This window comes from Chrysochloris asiatica, unplaced genomic scaffold (genome assembly GCF_000296735.1).
Source record: "Chrysochloris asiatica unplaced genomic scaffold, ChrAsi1.0 scaffold00117, whole genome shotgun sequence".
NCBI lineage: Eukaryota > Metazoa > Chordata > Mammalia > Afrosoricida > Chrysochloridae > Chrysochloris > Chrysochloris asiatica.
In genome coordinates this window covers 1,340,508-1,358,655 of record NW_006408635.1, presented here as the reverse complement: position 1 = coordinate 1,358,655, position 18,148 = coordinate 1,340,508, and the positions used below count along the sequence as shown (strand labels likewise).

Below are 18,148 nucleotides of genomic sequence, written 5' to 3'. Positions count from 1 at the left end.
CTTGGTTTGGCACTGTGGGTTAATGCTCTGGACTGCAAAGCTGGTTTGAACTGCCAGGTTGGTGGTTCAAGTTCACCAGCTGCTTCTCGGAAACCGTATACAGGATCACTATGGGTCAAAACTGACTTGATGGCACTTCACAACAACAACCATTAGACCACTCTATAAATTTTATTTTGGATGATGACATCACAAATGTGTCAAGTTATAAACTCACTCTCCATCCCTCAGGCTGTGACATTACTCACCGTGCCTGTATTTTGTTGTTGCCATGAACATTACAGGCAGGCCAATGGTTGAAGAAAGGATCCAGTTGCAGACATTGACAATTTTGGCATTGCGGGGGGTACGGAAATCCAGGGCCTTGACTGGGTGGCAGACGGCAATGTAGCGGTCAACACTCATGGTGCAGAGGGTGAAGATGCTGGTGAACATGTTATAGTAATCTATGGAAATTACGATCTTGCAGAGGATGGTTCCAAATGGCCATGTTCCCATCAGGTAATTGACACTCTGGAAGGGCAGGGTACTGGTTGCCAAGGCATCGGCCAGAGCAAGGTTGAAAATATAGATGTTGGTGGCCGTCTTCATTTTGGTGTATCTAAGGCATTAAGAGAGAGCAGTGACAGTAAGAAAGGAGACCAGTGTAAACGTAAGTTAAATATAAGTTAAGTGCCATCAAATCACTTCCGACCCATAGAAACCCTGTATAAGGTTTCAGTCAATTTTTGTATTGTGGTGGCTTGCATGCTGCTGTAATGCTAGAAGCTTTGCCACTGGTATTTTAAATAACAACAGGGTCACCCGTGGTAGATAGGTTTCAGTGGAGACTCCAGACCAAAACATATTAGGAAGGAGATGTGAACTATTTCTGAATGTTTAGTCACTGAAAACCTTACAAATAGCATTGGAATACTGTCAGCATCGGAATATTGAATTTTGAAGGATGATGGAAAGCGCCAGAATATTTTCAGCTATAATGCTGGAAGATGAGCTCATTAGGTTGGAAGGCACTCAAAATAAGACTGGGGAAGACTTGCCTCCTAAGAGCAGAGTTGACCATGATGATGTGAATGTATAAAGCTTTCAGAACCTTCATTTGATGATGGGCACCACTTAAAATTAAGAGAAATAGCTGTAAACATCCATTGAAAATTGGAACATGGAATGTATGAAGTATGAATCTAGGAAAATTGGAAGTTGTCAAAAATAAAATGGAATGCATAAAGATCCATATCACAGGCATTAATGAGCTGAATTGAACTGGTATTTGCCCTTTTAAAATTGATAATCATAAGGAATAACAAATTCATGAAGAAAGTGGTCTAGCATTAACCATCAAAAAGAACATTTCAAGACCAGTCTTGAAGTACAATGCTGTCTTCGGTAGGATTATATCCATACCCCTACAAGAAGACCAATTAATATCACTATTATTCAAATTTACACACCGACCGATCACTAGAGCCAATGTTGATGAAACTGAAGAATTGAAGAACACACTCAGCATTTCTCAGGCTAAAAGAACTGACGGAAAAAAAATCAAGCACTGACATGCAATATTGAAGGAATCTGTGGCAAATTTACACAACCGCTAAAGCCAACAATGACGGAATTGAAGAATTCAATCAATTTCTTCAGTCTGAAATTGATCAAAGATGCAATTGAGATGTATTGATAATTACTGGTGTATGGAATGCAAAGGTTGGAAACAATGAGGAAGGATCAGTAGTTGGAAAATATGGCCACGGTGATAGACATGAGGTTGGCAATCTCATGATAGAATTTTTCAAGACCAATGACTTCTTCATTGCAAACACCTTTTTAAACAACACAAAGATGACTATGTATATGGACTTCATCAGATGGAATACACAGAAATCAAACTGACTACATTTGTGGGAAGAGATGGTGAAAAAGTTCCATATCATCAGCCAAAACAAGGGCAGGGGCAGACTGTGGAATAGATAATACATTGCTCATATGCAAGTTTAGTCTGAAACTGAAGAAAATTAAAACTAGTCCACTGGAGCCAAATGTTACCTTCAATACATCCCACCTAAATTTAGAGATAATTTCAGGAACAGATTTTATTCACCAGGCACTAATAACTAAAGACTAGTGTGGGATCTTGATGTGCGATGACATCAAGAATACCATATAGGAAGAAAGCAAAAGGTCATTAGAAGACAAGAAAGAAATAAAAGACCAAAATGTGTTTCAGAATAGACTCAAACTTGCTTCCCAGTGTAGAGATGCTAAATCAAATGGAAGAAGTAAGTAGGTGAAAGAGTTGAACAGAAAATTTCAAAGGGTTGCTCAAGAAGACAAGTCAAGTGTTATAGTGAAATGTGCAAAGACCTGGAATTAGAAAAACAAATGGGAAGAATACATTATGCACTTTTCAGGCAGAAAGAACTGAAGAAAAAATCCAAACCTCGGTTTTTAATATTGAAAGATTCTGTGGAAAAAATATTGAATGTTGCAGAAAGCTTCAAAAGAAGATGGAAGGAATACACAGAACCACTATATTAAAAAGAAATAGTTGATGTTTAACCATATGATCAAGAGACAATGGTGCTGAAGGAAGAAGTCCCAGACATTGGCAAAAGAACAAGGAAGGCTCCAGGAAATGAATGAATACAAACTGAAATCTCTCAGCAAACTGACATGGCACTGGAGGCATTCAATCATCTATACCTAGATCTGGAAGACAACTACCTGGCCAATGGACAAGAAGAGCTCCACATCTATGCTCATTCCAAAGATAAATGCCACAGTGCAATGTGGAAACCATTGCATAGTATCATTAATATCACACGCAAATGTCATTTTGCCAAAGATAATTTAAAAATGACTGCAAAAGTACATTGACAGAGAACTGCCAGGGGTTCAAGCTGTATTCAGTTGAGAACATAGAAAAAGGGACATCATTGCTCACATCAGATAGATATTGGCTGAAAACAGAGAAGACCAGAAAGATGTTTACCTGTGCTTTTTTTTTGACTATGTAGAGGCTTTAAACTGTATTGATCATGGTAAACTGTGGATAACATTACAAAGAATGGGTATTCCAGAATACTTAACTGGTCTCATGAGAAATCTGTATGCAGATTAAGAGGCAATAGACACTGAATGATTTAAAATCAGGAAAGGTGTGCACAGATTTGAATTCTTTCACAGTATTTATTCAATCTGCGTACTGAGCAAATAGTCCAAGTAGCTGAATTATATGTAGAAGAACATGGCTTCAGGATTGCAGAAAGACTCATTAATAACCTGTGATATGCAGATGATACAACCTTACTTGCTGAAAACAAAGAGGACTTAAAATGCTTACTGATGAAGATCAAAGATCACAACCTTCAATATGGGTTGCACCTCAATGTAAAGAAAACAAAAGTTTTCACCTATGGACCAATAAATAATATCATGATAAATTGAAAAAAGTTGAAATTTTCAAAGACTTCATTTTGCTTGGATCCACTATTATCACTCATGGAAGCAGCAGTCAAGAAATTAAATGACATGTTTCTTTAGGAAAATCTGTTGCACAAGATCTCTTTAAAGTGTTCAAGAGCAAAGATATCAGTTTTAGGACTAAAGTGCGCCTGTCTCAAGCCATGGTATTTTCAACAGCCTCATTTGCATGTGAAAGTTGCACAAGGAATAAGGAAGACCATAGAAGAATTGATGCATTTGAGTTATGGTGTAGAAAGAGAATATTAAAAGTACCATGGTCAGCCGGTAGTACAAACATATCTGTGTTGGAAGAAGTACAGCTAGAATGCTCCTTAGAAGTCAGTATGGCCAGGCATTTTCTCTCATATTTGGGGCATGTCATCTGGAGCAACCAGTCCCTGAAGAAGAAATCATGTTTGGCAAAGTAGAAGATCAGCAAAAAAGAGGAAGACCCCCAATGAGATAGTCTTGCCCACTGATAATGGCATTGGGCTCACTTGTAACAACAATGGTAAGGATGGTGCATGATGGGCAGTGTTTCCCTCTATTGTGTTTAGGACTGCTGTGAGTCATAACCGACTTGACAGCACCTAATAACAGCAACATCATGGGAAAAATCAACCAACTTGTAGAGATCCATATTTGCGAAAATTCTAAGGAGTAGTGACTGAATGGAATATAGGAATCATTTAACATCTTTAATATCACACACAATGAAAAATTTCCTGAAGATAATTCTCAAATGGTTTCAATGGTATTTCAACAGGGAACATTTCGAAATCCAATCCTGTTTCAGAAGAGGACATGGAATTAAACAGAAGAGGACATGGAATTAAGGACCAGTCCCTGGAGAAGGGCATCATGTTAGGTAACGTGAAGGGTCAGTGAAAAGAAGAAACTCTCAACCAAATGGACTGGTTCAGTGGATGTGGCTATGGGCTCAAGTGTAGCAACAATTGAGGAGGGCGCAGACCAGGTAGCACTTTGTTTTATTTTGCATGGCATCATTATGAGTTGGAATTGACTAGATGGTACCTAACAACTACAACCATAACAGGATTTCAGAGGATTAGCATGTGGGTTTGAATAGCTAACCTTATGGTTAGCAGTCCAGTGTTTGTCCTACGGTGGTATACCAGGACTCCAAACTGTGTGTAAGCTTCCAATGATTAAAATGTTACATGGGTTATTGGAATGTATTTGACATTAGGTATTGAGGAACTCTTTTCCACTCCTTACCTGGTTATTTATAGCCATATGCTTAGGTGAAAAATATTAATTTCTCTATTTATCAGGATTCTTACTTGTAAAATGATTGTAATAATAGCCCGCATGATTATTCATTAATTCAGTTTTGCACTAGGCACTGTGATATGTGTTATAGATACATGGAGTTCACTGTTGAGTGAGGGACTCTGGGTAATGATTCATTTTAAATATATAATCAGAAAATTACATACGAGGGCCTTCAAAAACTTCATGGAAAAATTTCATTATCTGTTAATTTTATTTTTTCAAAAACTTTGTAAAGTCCCCTTGTATATACAGTTGACTGTTGAACAAGGTGGGTTTGAAAAGCTTGGATCCATTTATATGCACATTTTTTGTTGCTATTGCAATGAGTTCAAGTGTTGCAGATGTCCACCTAAAAGTCATGGGACACTAATCATCTCAAAGGGAGCAGTTCACATCTGCAGTTACTACTACACCTTCCACCTTCTATCCCTCTAATTGGAGAGATCCGGGGAGGATTAGCATCACACAGTGTTGCAAAATATCCACATGCAAGTAGGCTCATGAAGTTCAAACCTGTGTTGTTCAAGGGTCAATAGTAAGTTATAAGTGGGTTTTTATTTTTATTTTCTGGGAGGTCTGCAACCTAATCCCCAGGCCTCCTATAGACCTAATGGGTTACAACTGATGAGTCTAGGTCTAACAGAACTAAACACTGTCCCGCCCTGCACCATCCTCACAATCATTGTCATATTTGAGCCCATTGCTGTCACCAATGTGCCAATCCATCTCGTTGGGGGTCTTCCTCTTTTTCTCTGACTCTTCACCTTACTGCTCTTCAGTACTTTAAAAAGTTCTTGTGCAGCAGATTTGCCTAATGCAATATGTTGTTTGATATCATCATTGTCATATTTGAGCCCATTCCTGCAGTCCTGGTGTCAGTCCATCTCATTAAGAGGTTTTACTCTCTGTTGCCGTCTCTCTACTTTACTAAGTATGTCTAATTTAAGGAACTAAGCCTCCTAATAATAGGTCCAAAGTATGTGAGACAAAGTTTCACTATCTTGCTTCTAAGGACCATTCTTGCTGTACTTGTCACAAGACAGAATTGTTTGTTCTTCTGGAAGTCTATGGTATATTCAGTTCTTCACCAACACCACAGATCTAAGACATCAATACTTCTTTGATCTTTCTTATTCATTTTCTAACTTTTGTAAGTATATGAAGTGATTGAAAATACTTTGACTTGAGTCAGGCACACTTTAGGTGATATCTTTAACATTTTAAATATAATTAAATTTATGGAACAATTTGATAATTTGAATATATGTATATATACCCCAAAACTTAACCTATTACCATCAAGTTGATGCGATGCATGACAAGGCCATATGTTACACAACAGAAATGTACTTCTTAGGTCTTTATTTTTTAATTAATTAATTTTTTTCTGTAGTCTTTATGGAAAGGAGCCCTGTTAGTACAGTGGATTAAGAGGTGGGCTGCTAACCTACCAGTTGCTCCATGGGAGAAAGATGAAGCTTTATGCTCCAGGGAAGATTTATAGCCTCAACAACCTTGTACAGGGTTGCTATGAATTGGAACTGACTCAGTGATACACAAACAAGTCTTTATGGAAGCAGATTTCAAGTTCTTTCTCCCATGGTGCTGCTGAAGGTGTTTGAACTGCCTGTCTTTAGGTTAGTATCGTACCCTAGCAAAAATTATCTACACCACCCTGAAACCTATATATTCACATATGTGCACATGCATACATATTCACACAGAAACACACAGTCCATATGGTGATAGAAATGAGATATCTAATCCAGTTTAAGATGAGGGGAATAGGAGGAGTAATAGAAAGAAGCCAATTTGGAAGTGTAGATGAAAAGTTGCATCTTAAAGTCTGAGTATGAGTTAGCCAGGCTGAAAGAAGTCAGACATGATGTTATTTGGGCATTGTGACAACACTTGTGTGTGTGATATTGGTGGGAGTAGGACTGGCCCCCAGGTGCAACTGTGCAGTGCAATTGGGGCTCCCCTGTTGCAGATGCTTTGGATGAGCACTTGAACTGATTCAATTCTGGCAAGCTATTGCTACCTTCTCTGCTAAGTCAGCAGCAGGCTGTTTGTGAGGCCTTGCTGGGAGAGGGGATGGTGCAGACCAAGGAAGCTGAAGGATGCCTTGAGTACATACCTTTCAATTGGTGCCCTATGGGACCACACCAGGCAAAATGGGGGCCAAGATTGGAAGTTAGGGCCTGGGACTCCATCACAACCACAGTCTAGTTACCTTGTGGGTGTACACTCAGCAACTGTGCACAAACGGGTCTCTGATCTCAAGAGGAGGGTCTGACATCCCGGCGCTCAGACATTTGATGCCTCGGCCCAAAGATTTATATAAAGTGTAACTTTGTGGAACATCAACGTTAAATGACACATATGTACATAGAGATCAGATCAAAGTGAGACTTGTATACCATGCCAAGGTTAGATTTTTAGTTTTGTTTTTAATAGCTTTATTGTTGTTGTTGTTAAGTGCTGTGAAGCCAGTTCTGACTCACAGCGACCCTATGTAGGTTTCCAAGGAGTGGTTGGTGGGTTTGACCTGCCAGCCTTGCAGTTGGGAGACCAGTGCTTATCCTACAGCGCCACACCAGGACTCCCTTTTATTTAAGTACAATTGACAAACAATCAATCGTACATGATAATTCATTTTGACTGATAAGTTTTGACATATGTAAATAAAATAATTTGGTATGCACTGTTTTTCTCTATCTTCATTTACCCAACATAATTTTTTGATATACTCTCCTGTTACATTATTAATAGTGTGTTCACTCTTATTGCTGAGTCTTATTTCTTTGTGTGAATACAGTACAATTTGATGATTCATTCACCTATTGATGGAGAATGAGTTGCATTCACCAACTTATGGTGATTGAACAGATGCTATAAAGCAGATCACCTCAAGTACTTATTCAAAGCTCATTTTTCATTATTTGGCCTTAATTATGGCTATTTCTGTGGATTTTGAAGACAAAGCTCACATAAATTAGAACTACCGAGTAGAAGAAATAAGCAAGCACACTGACTACAACAATATATGGATTTTATCTTATAATGGAAAAATATCTTGCAAATCTTCGGCATCTATCGCTTTGAATGCCCAACATCTATTTGCTTACATAATAGTACTTCAGTTTCACTCATTTTGCATTCCTAGTCCATGTGTTTTGCAGTGATCTTTTTTACTGGATTGGGATTTGAGATGTACAGGGATTAGGGCCACAGTGAATGGTCAGTGATTGCATTAGCTTTCGATTAGAACCAAACCTTGTTGTTTCTTCTGGGAAAAGATTATAAGCTATTTACCATTTGTTACTGCTGTTGTTAGGTGCCATCGAGTAGGTACCAACTGATAGTGACCGTATGTACAACAGAAAGGAAAACTGCCCAGTCCTGGGCCAACCTCACAATTGTTGCCATGCTTGAGCCCATTGATGTTGCCACTTTGCCAATCCATCTTTTTGGGGGTCTCCCTCTTTTTCTCTGACCCTCCACTTTGCCAAACATGATATCCTTCTCCAGCGACTGCTCCCTCCTGACAATAAATCTGAAGTATATGAAGTATGAGAGACACCCTGGCCTGCAAGGAGCATCCTGACTGCACTTATTCCAACACACATGTGTTGGTTCTTTAGGCAGCCCATGGCACTTTCAATATTCTCCTCCAACACCATAACTCAAAAGCATCAATTCTTCTATGGTCTTCATTATTCACTGTCCAGCTTTTGCATGCATATGAGGTTATTGAAAATACCATGGCTTGGGTCAGGTGAACCTTAGTCCTCAAGCTGACAGCTTTGCTCTTCAACACTTTAAAAAGATCTTGTGCAGCAGATTTGCCTAATGCAATATGTTGTTTGATATCTTGACTACTGCTTCCATGAGTGAGTGCTGATAGTTGATCCAAGAAGAATGAAGTCCTTGACAACTTCAATCTTTTCTCTGTTGATAAGAATGTTTTTAGGTACGTAATTCCTGGAATTGTTGTTAGGTACTTTGAATCAGTTCTCACTCATAGTGACCCTACATACAATGGAGCAAAACACTGCCAGGTCCTGTGCCAGCCTCACAATTGTTGTTATATTTGAGTCCATTGTTGCTGCAACTTTGTCAATCCATTTTTTTTTTTTGCTGTTCCTCTGCTTTAACAAGCACGATGTCCTTCTCCAGTAACTAGTCTTTCCTGAAAACATGTATAAGTTATAAGAGATAAAACTTTGCTATCTGTCCTTCCAAGGAGCATTCTGGCTGTACTTCTTCCAAGACAGAATTGTATGCTCTTCAGGCAGCCTAGAACTGCCTATCTTGAGGTTCAAACTGACTTTGCCACCCAGAACATTAACTCACAGCACCAAACAAAGTGGTCTCTTGATTGCTAGATTTCTGAGAACTGGTCTAGGTTTCTGAGAACTGGTCTAGTCTATGACATTTGCAAAAGTTGCATCGCTGCCAGAAAGGCTTTCCATGTTCAGATTTAGAACTCTGACATTATAGTGGGTTATGCATTGTGCTGCTAATTGTGAGGTCATCAGTTCAAGTCCACAAGGTGCTCCATGAGAGAAAGAGGAACTTTTGCCATTTGATGAACCAGACCTATACTTATGGATGTAGCTCAAAATATCAACTGAGAGGGAAAGAATCTTCACATCAAGCACCAATCCTATCACCTCTGTACACAGGATTGATAGGGATGGGGAACTTAGACATTGGCTACCTAAAATTAGGGGTGATGGTGGCCAATAAAGGCATGAAGTGACTGGCTTACAAGTTTTCAAGAGGGAGTTTAGTTTAAGAGTGTGTGGAGGAAGATAGAAACCCCACTGAATGATTTTCATCTTGTCTAGATGTGTCTGGTGACAGGAGATGGGGATAAGATTTCTTAGGATTCAATGGTGAGTAATTGTTATCATGACTAACTGTGATTGTCACAACTGGAAAGGTAGAAGTTTTGTAACAAAAAGAAGGGAGTAGTTAATCTTACATTCTAGGAACAGAGGACCCTAGGACCACCAAGGAAGACGAGCATAAGTGGAATATGGGACCCTATCCAGAGAAACAGTGACCCCAGATATGGAGGCAGAGATGATGACATGGAGAGACAGACAGCTGACGATTCCAGACACATGGAAAGAGAAAGGCTGTGTGCTGGCGGTCAGGAGGCAAGCTTGCAGTATGTGCCCTTTGGTTGTTTAAACGATTATATGTTCCTGAATGTTTTTGTGTACATCCAAAAAAACCTCCCAAAAGATCAGAGGGAATAGAAGCAAATACTGATACTATTGAATGATGATGCACTGAGGGGATTGTAATCATTACAATGAAATGAAATATGGCAGGAGGTGTGTAAAACTGATGTTCTCCCATGTAAACAATTACTCAATCACAATTAAAACTTTATTATGAATTTAGTGATAAATTTAAAATAAAAATTTTATTTTATTACTCCATTAGCAATGGATCCCTCTTTTTGATGCTTATAAGGAAAGTGTGTTGAACAATGTTTTGCTATGATCTTTTAAGATTTTCTTGGTAGAAGAATTGATGCATTAGAGTTATGGTGTTGGAGAAGAATATTAAAAGTATAATGGACTACCCGAAAAACAAACAAATCTCTGTTGAAAGAAGTACAACCACACAATTAAAAAAAAGAAAGAAAGATGAGGTTTTCTGCTTCCAGAAATATTCACAGCTTTGGATACCCTGTGCAGGGTCTCTATGAGTGGGAACTTAATCTATAGTACACAGCCAGCCAGCCAGCCAATTTAACTTTAGAAGCTTACTTTCCTTAAAGAATTTTAAAGAGAAAAGATAGAGAAGCCATCCAACTTGAAGAGAGAAAATATTTTAATTTAATGAGGCATCTAAATGTGGTAAATATGAAAAGATCATTTCAATGAGGTCTCCCAAAGTACAAAACCAACAATAGCAACAACAACAACAACAAATTAAAACTGTGATTTTTAAGTTTTGAAATAACTGAGCTGAATGCTAAAGAAGTTTTGAAGATTTTGATGTTGTTTACAAGTGGAATTTTCTCCCTGAAAGCAGAATTTTTGTTGCTAGCAGCACCAGTGATTATAGATCTGTCTGATCTGCAGGTATGCTCTACTGTATTAGTCACTTTCTACCAAGCAGACCTTCCTTTCCACATCTTATCTTTAATAGAATGCTTTATGTTAAATAATCAAGCTCTTTGTTGTTGGTGTTATGACTCATTACTCTTCTAACCTTTTCTTCAGGCTTGTCTTAGTTACTTACTGATGTATGTTTATTTCAGTTTAGAAGAATCATTTCCTCTCCCAGAATGAGGTGTTTGTGAAACAAAATTCAGTTAAGATTCTGTGTTATGAACAGAAAAGTACATATTTATCCTAACAAGCTATTTCAGTGGACATTTTACAGGAACAGTGCTGTTTAAGATTTTCCCCCATTTACCCAAAGTCTTTCTCTAGAGATAAGCAGTACTCTTATTCTAATTATTCACACTTTGAATCACAGCACTATATATAGAAGCATCAGTGATCTCTGATATATGAAAGAGAATTATACAAGACGAAAGGTATGGGAATGCCTATTGTTTTCAGCATATTAGTAAAGGCTTTAATATGAAGAAATAGGTCTGCTCAGAAAAGTAGAAAGTAATCCAGTAAACACAGCTTTTTCATTCTGCTCTGTTCTGATGTGTTCGTATAAATGTTGTCTCAGAAAAGTTAAATGGATGATCAAAGTCACACTACAAAGCATAGAGATAGACATATAGATAGATTGTTGTCGTCGAGTCGACTGACTGCTCATTGTGATGTTATGTACACCAGAACAACATTATTTTGTCTTGAATCATCCTATCACCGGCATGAGTCCATCCTGTGGCTTTTGTGACAATTCATCTCACCCAGGATCTCTCTTGCCCTCATTGGTCGCCTACTTCACTGAACAAGATGTCTTTCACGAGCATTGGATCCCCCTTTTTGATGTTTATAAAGAAAGTGTGTTGGACAATGCTTTGCTAAGATTCTTGAGATTTTCATCATAGAAAAATTGATGCATTTGAGTTATGGCGTTGGAGAAGAATATTAAAAGCATCATGGACTGCCAGAAAACTAAACAAATCTCTGTTGAAACAAGTACAGCCACAATGCTCCTTAGAAGCTAAGATGACCAGACTTTGTCTTTAATAATTCCAACATATTATCCAGAGAGACCAGTTCCTGGAGAAGGACATCATGCTTGGTAAAGTGAAGGGTCAGTGAAAAAGAGGGAGACCCCAAAAGAGATGGATTTTGCACAGTGGCGGCAGCAATGGGCTCAAGTGTAACAATGATTGTGAGATTGCCATAAGATCAGGCAGCACTTCTTTCTGTTGTGTACAGTGTCGCTATGGGTCAGAACTGACCTAACAACAATTCTGGATGTATGTCTTCCTTCCTTTCTTCCTATTCTGTCTTATCCTGGAAGGTCTACTGGAACCTATCTGCCACAGATGGCCCTGCTGGTAAATAAAATTCTGATAGCATAGTTTCAGCATCACAGTAACATACAAGCCACCAGAGTATGAAAAATTGATGGATAGGTGGTGGACTGTCAAACCTTAAGAGTATACAAGCCAGTTAAAAAAGAAGTCCAAGAGTTGACCTGTTTAGTTTATGTGAATGAATCTAAGTAGAACTCCCGGGTATTAACAAACATTGGTTTCCCCATTCTTTGTACGTATCATTTCTACTATGCTATAAATGTTTTTGGTGGCAAATCCCCAAAGTGAATTGAATGGGATGTTTGGCATGTCTTTAGATAGCTCATCTGGACTTAACTGGGATTTCCTGACATGGACTGTTTTTTTTCTGTGCTAACAGAATTGGGTCTTGTCATATAGGCAGTGGTCCATGTTACTTTCCCCTTCTAATTATCCCATTGAAATTTTCCTAGTCTGTATTTTTGAAAGTTTGTTCTAAGTGATTGAGTAGGTTATCCAATAAAGGGATACAAATGAATTACCATAACATTATTTTAAAAATTGTGGACTCAGAATCTTCTCTGCTTGATCAATTAGTGATCTTCAACATCTTCCAGATGCTGTGTTGGGGACAAGACATAATAAAACCCAGTTCATTAGGAAGTCACCTCTTTCCTTATGCTGCATATATAACTTTCATTTGTAAATGTTCTACCTTTTTTGTGATTATAAAGTAGGTCCATTCTTTCCCCCTGTTATTTCCTCTTGCCAAAACTTCATTTATTTTGGCCAATTTGTGTTAAACTAAGTGGTTATGAATCAGGCTGCAAACCTTAAGGCCAGCAGTTCGAAACTATCAGCCGCTCCATGGGAGAAAGATGAGGCTTTTGCTCCCGTAAAGATTTACAGCCTTGGAAACCCTGTACAGGGTTGCTATGGGTCCGAACCAACTTGATGGCACTTAACAAAAACAACAAGCCACAGGAATAAATTAAGATTGTATTAATTATATATCTGATGGTCTTTCCAAAGCTCTTTTCAGTCAATTCATTGAATTGTAATGACTGTACCTTATTCCAGAAATAAAACTGACAACAATCAAGAAAGAATGACAGCAAAGTCAAACCAAAAGGAAGAATGCGTTTTAGAATCCAGCATATTCTCTTTATAGTATATTATGCTTCTCAAGTTACCAACTGCTCACAATAGACTCATTTGGATGTGTAGATTCTTCTCTTTTTGCAATGATTTTTTGCCCTTTCATGTTTAGACCAACTAGAGGTTTTCTTTTTTTTCCCAACGTCACGAAAAAAATATATATATCTAATTTCAGCAAAGATTCAAAGATTCCATTTTATGTGTTAACTACTGTGTTTGGAAAAATACATTTTTCACATCTGCTGCAAATTTCATTGTTAATTACCCTCACATAAAAAAAAATCCACATTTTTTTCATGTTGAATACTTTTATAGATTTATTATAGTTAATTAAAAGCTGTCAAATCTCTGCCCAGTTAATCCATTTAATTTACTGGATGCTATAATAACTCTTGTTTTCATACTGCAATGTTGGTACTTTTAGAAGATACATTTTATTCTTGGTAGAGGTTTTCTTCTCAAAGAACTCAGACCAAAAAGAAAACAAAACCAAAATCCATAGTCACTGAGTCAGTTCCTACCAGTACCCCCATATGTTACAGAGTAATACTACTACATAGGGTTTTCCTGTGCGGCTCTGTGGGATAAAGCACTGGACCCTTGCAAGGTTGGTTTGAACCACAAGGTCGGCACTTCAAACTCACCAGTCCATTGCTCTCTGAAAACCCTATACACGGTCACTATGAGATGAAATGATTCGTAAGCACTTATCAACAACAACATACTAATAAATAAAGCAGCTTGATGAAATTGACAACTTTCTGAAATAAGTAAAAAATAAAGAAAATTGAGACTAAACTATAATCTGAAAATGTAAGTAGAATAATACATTAAAAATTACCTTCAAATAAAACAATAACAGCAATCTCACAGAAAAATGTCTCCAGGTCTTTCTTCCATGGCTCTACTAGGAGGGTTCAAAGCATCAGCCTTTTAGTACATGCCCATATAATGCACATGGCATACAGAGGAAAACAACACTGGAGTGGGTTGTGTGGTTTGCAAAAAAAACCCACACTGCATGCATCGTTTGCATTTAAAAATACAGTAGCAGTCTAGGATGAATCACTTGAGCCCATCAGAGACCTAAAAACTCATACAGACTCATATAAATACGCGGAACCAGAGGATACAGAAATTTACCATTTAGTATTTTATTGATCAAAATTTTGGCTGTGAATAGCCAGAAGCATGGTCTTAAGTAAGAAAAACCTTCATACCTTAGAGGTTTGAGTTCCACATTATTTCATTAGATTTAACCAATTAATCCTAGGTATTAAAAGATGACATTCTAGAGAGGTATGGTTTTTTCCTGAATTAAAAATGTGGATTTCTGCTGGTTTTTTTTCTGTAAGCAGATTATCAGGCATTTTCCTGAGGTGCCACTGGGTGAAGCTGAACTTTTTAGTTAGCAGTCAAATGCATTAAGTGTTTTTGGCACTCAGAGGTTCCTTCTCACACATAGAATCGTACAAATAAAGAATGTGTATGACTGTTTATATGTTCAAATAAAAGCTAAATGAGTATCCAAGTGGAAGCTAGTAGAACTGAAACCTCTAAGGTATGAAGGTCTTGCTTACTTAAGAACATGCTTCTGGCCGTTCACAACCATTATTTTGATCAATAAAGTACTAAACGGTAATTTTCTGTATCTTCTGGTTCAGCGTATTTACATGAGACTGTATGAATCATTAGGTAGGTCTCCGATGGGCTTAAGTGATTTGCCCTAGACTAACCCAGCTGAAGGAGCTCTGGTAGCATAGTGGTTACGAATTGGGCTACTAACCTCAAGGTCGGCCGTTCGAAACTATCAGCGGTTCCCTGGGAGGCGTTCTGCTCCTGTAAAGATTTACAGCCTCGGAAATCCTGTGCAGGGTCACTATGAGTCAGAACCAACTCTATGGTACTTAACAACAACAACATCACCCAGTTGAGTAGCGCGTGCTCTAGGAGGCGTGGTTTGATGCCCTCCTTTTTCACATAATAATAAAATTATGTTGTTGTTAAGTGCTTTTGAGTCAGTTCTGACTCAAAGCAACCCTGTATAGAGTTTCTGAGAAGTGGTTGATGGATTTGAACCACTGACCCTAAGGTTCAAACTGACCTTGCGGTCTAGTACTTATCCTACAGTGCCATACCAGGACTCCAAACATAGAATAATACAAGATAAATACAGGTTTTTAATTGCTAAAATGTTATATTTCATAGATTATATGGGTACTATCAGCAAAATTGTTTTATAAAATCTATTTACATGGAATTCAACATTATTAACCTATAACAATGTAAGTAACTGAATAAGAAGCATTTAAAAATTTTAATGCTTTTCCTGTAATTATTATTTAATTCTCAGAAGTGTTATTGATAGAGGTTCACAAAAACTACTTCCCCATATATCATAGCTAAAACACCAGGAAATTTGACAAAACAAGTGACTATAAAATAACTGTTGTTGTTGTTGTTAAGTGCCGTCGGGTTGGTTCCAACCCATAGTGACCCTGTATTGGATTTCGGAAGAGTGACTGGTGAGCTTGAACCGCTGACCTTGCAGTTCAAACGGCTTTGCAGTCTGGTACATTAACCCACAGCGCCACACCAGAACTCCACAGTAAAACAATTGTGTGTACTTGGAACCTGTGCATATGAAAGAAATCACATGATTCAAGGTGTCATCATCATTGGGCAATAAAGACAGCTTTGATTGGAGCGCACGTAGTAGAAACTCCAAAAAGGAAGTGAGCACAGAGTTTTGTAGGTATATTTGCATATATAAGCTTGGCTAACAAGAACAATCTTTTTGTTGTTATAACTAACTATAGGGATATATATATATATTTAATGTTATATTGTTTATTATGTGATAGTCTACATGGGGAACATTAGTTTTACATCATTCCATCATACATCGTCTCATTGCCATAGTTACCATCCCGTCCATGCATCATCACCCAACCAAAGGGTATACCCTGCAATCCCGCCCACCCTCCTCTCACAGCTCAGCACACAGCTCCTCTCCCTCTCTGGATCCCTAGTCCCCAGCCACTCCATCTCTTCACGTCTTCCTCTCTCTTCACGTCATCCTCTCTGTCTCAGTCTCAGGCCTCACTGCTCCTCTGGGTGGGGTCCGGCTTTCCGCTCTTCTCCATTGATGGTCCCAGGGCCCTCCACTCCTAGACTGAAAGGTTAATCACTCCCCTCCTTGCTATAAAATGTCCACCTTTACATTTCCAGTTATAGGGATATTTTTATAAAAAATAGTAAACTTTTGATGAAATGCATGAAAAAAAAATTATAGGCAGTCGTTTTGGTGCCACGCCCTCTTTTGAGAGTGTCACCCTAACTCCACACCCCTCTAGTGATGTCACTGTCTGAGGTGTATGTGTGTGCGTATGTGAAAGAGAGAAAAAGCGAAATCTAAAAAAAACAAAAGACCAATGATTATACTTTCATTAGATATTAACATAGCAACAGATCATACTGCGTTAATTTATTTTGTGTTTTGTCTTCCACTAGCTTAGTGAACGACAAAACAGGTTCTCTCACTTTTATATGCAATGTTGTAAAATATTTCATTTATTTCAAAGTGGTGAGAATGGTGTTATACAGCTAGTGGCCAAATGTCCCACGAGCTGATGCTAGGCAAAAAAAAAGGAGCAGCAACAGCCGACGTCTGAACTCTGCAGACAAGAAAGTAACTATTACTTGCTTGTTGTACCATCTAGTCAGTTGCAACTCACAGTGACCCTGTATAGGGTTTCCAAGGAGTGGCTGGTGAGTTTAAACCACCGACCTTATGGTTCAAACTGACCTTGTGGTCTAGCGCCTTATCCCTTAGCGCCACACCAGGATTCTATGGCTTGCAGTTGTTGGTGTGCCATCAAATTAATTCCAACACATTGTGACCCTGTCTAGGGTTTCCAAGGGTATCCATCTTTACAAGAGCAGAAAGTTCCATCTTTCTCCACAGAGTGCCAGGTGGACTCAAACTGCTTGTGGTTAGCAGCCCAACACATAACTACGTGTTACCTTGCATCAACAAGAATGCCAAGAGAGAAGATGGCAGGAAATTAAACAGAAAAGCACCTCCTTTCAGGGGCCGATTGGCTCCTTCTATCTCTAGTTGTCACCAGCGTGTGACGGTCATCAGGGACTCTGTGGTTGAGTGTGTTACTCTTTTCTTTTGTCATATGCTCTTCCTTCGATCATTCTCTTTTTATTTCCTCTATTTCCTTCCATTTCCCTGTCCCAGCAATGATGATTCATAAGAGAAATAGCTTTCAAACAGAGCTAGGCAATGGCTTGCTTTCTTGAGATGATGGATGAACCTTTTAAATAGAAAATATGAATTAAATAGTGTCATATTTTTATTTTTGCATTTGGTGCTAGGAAAAATCCTTGGAATCCGTGTGTAGAATCTACTGACACACATGTCTATCGTACTAACGCTCTTCCTAATCTTATCTGTTCATCCTCTTTGGGTTTTCTATTTACCTAATTTCTCCTTTATTGCTCTTTTTGTATGCATTTTTGTAAGCATTTTTAAATATTATTTTTTTCGGAACTCAATAGATAAGGTGGAGGACGGGAAGAGAACATGACCTCATTTCAAGTGTCACTCATGTGGACATAGGGAAATAAATGATTTATCTCCCATTATGCCCAACAGAATTTGCTTAACTGTTTTTGGATTATGCCTTTTGATAGTGCCTATTTCCTATTTATAGGCACTATAAGGAGCTCTGGTAGCGTAGTGGTTACGAATCGGGCTGCGAA

The 18,148-nt window shown here is 38.3% G+C and overlaps 1 protein-coding gene across 2 annotated transcripts in view; it reads right to left on the bottom strand.

Annotated features, from left to right (window-relative positions):
- Window positions 1-18,148, bottom strand: part of OPRM1 (opioid receptor, mu 1) — a 127,657-nt gene that overhangs the window by 43,197 nt on the left and 66,312 nt on the right. For both annotated transcript variants that reach the window (XM_006868444.1, XM_006868443.1), the window contains exon 2: window positions 249-601. In XM_006868444.1, coding sequence (XP_006868506.1) covers window positions 249-601 — 353 coding nt within the window. The remainder of the gene's footprint in view (window positions 1-248; window positions 602-18,148) is intronic.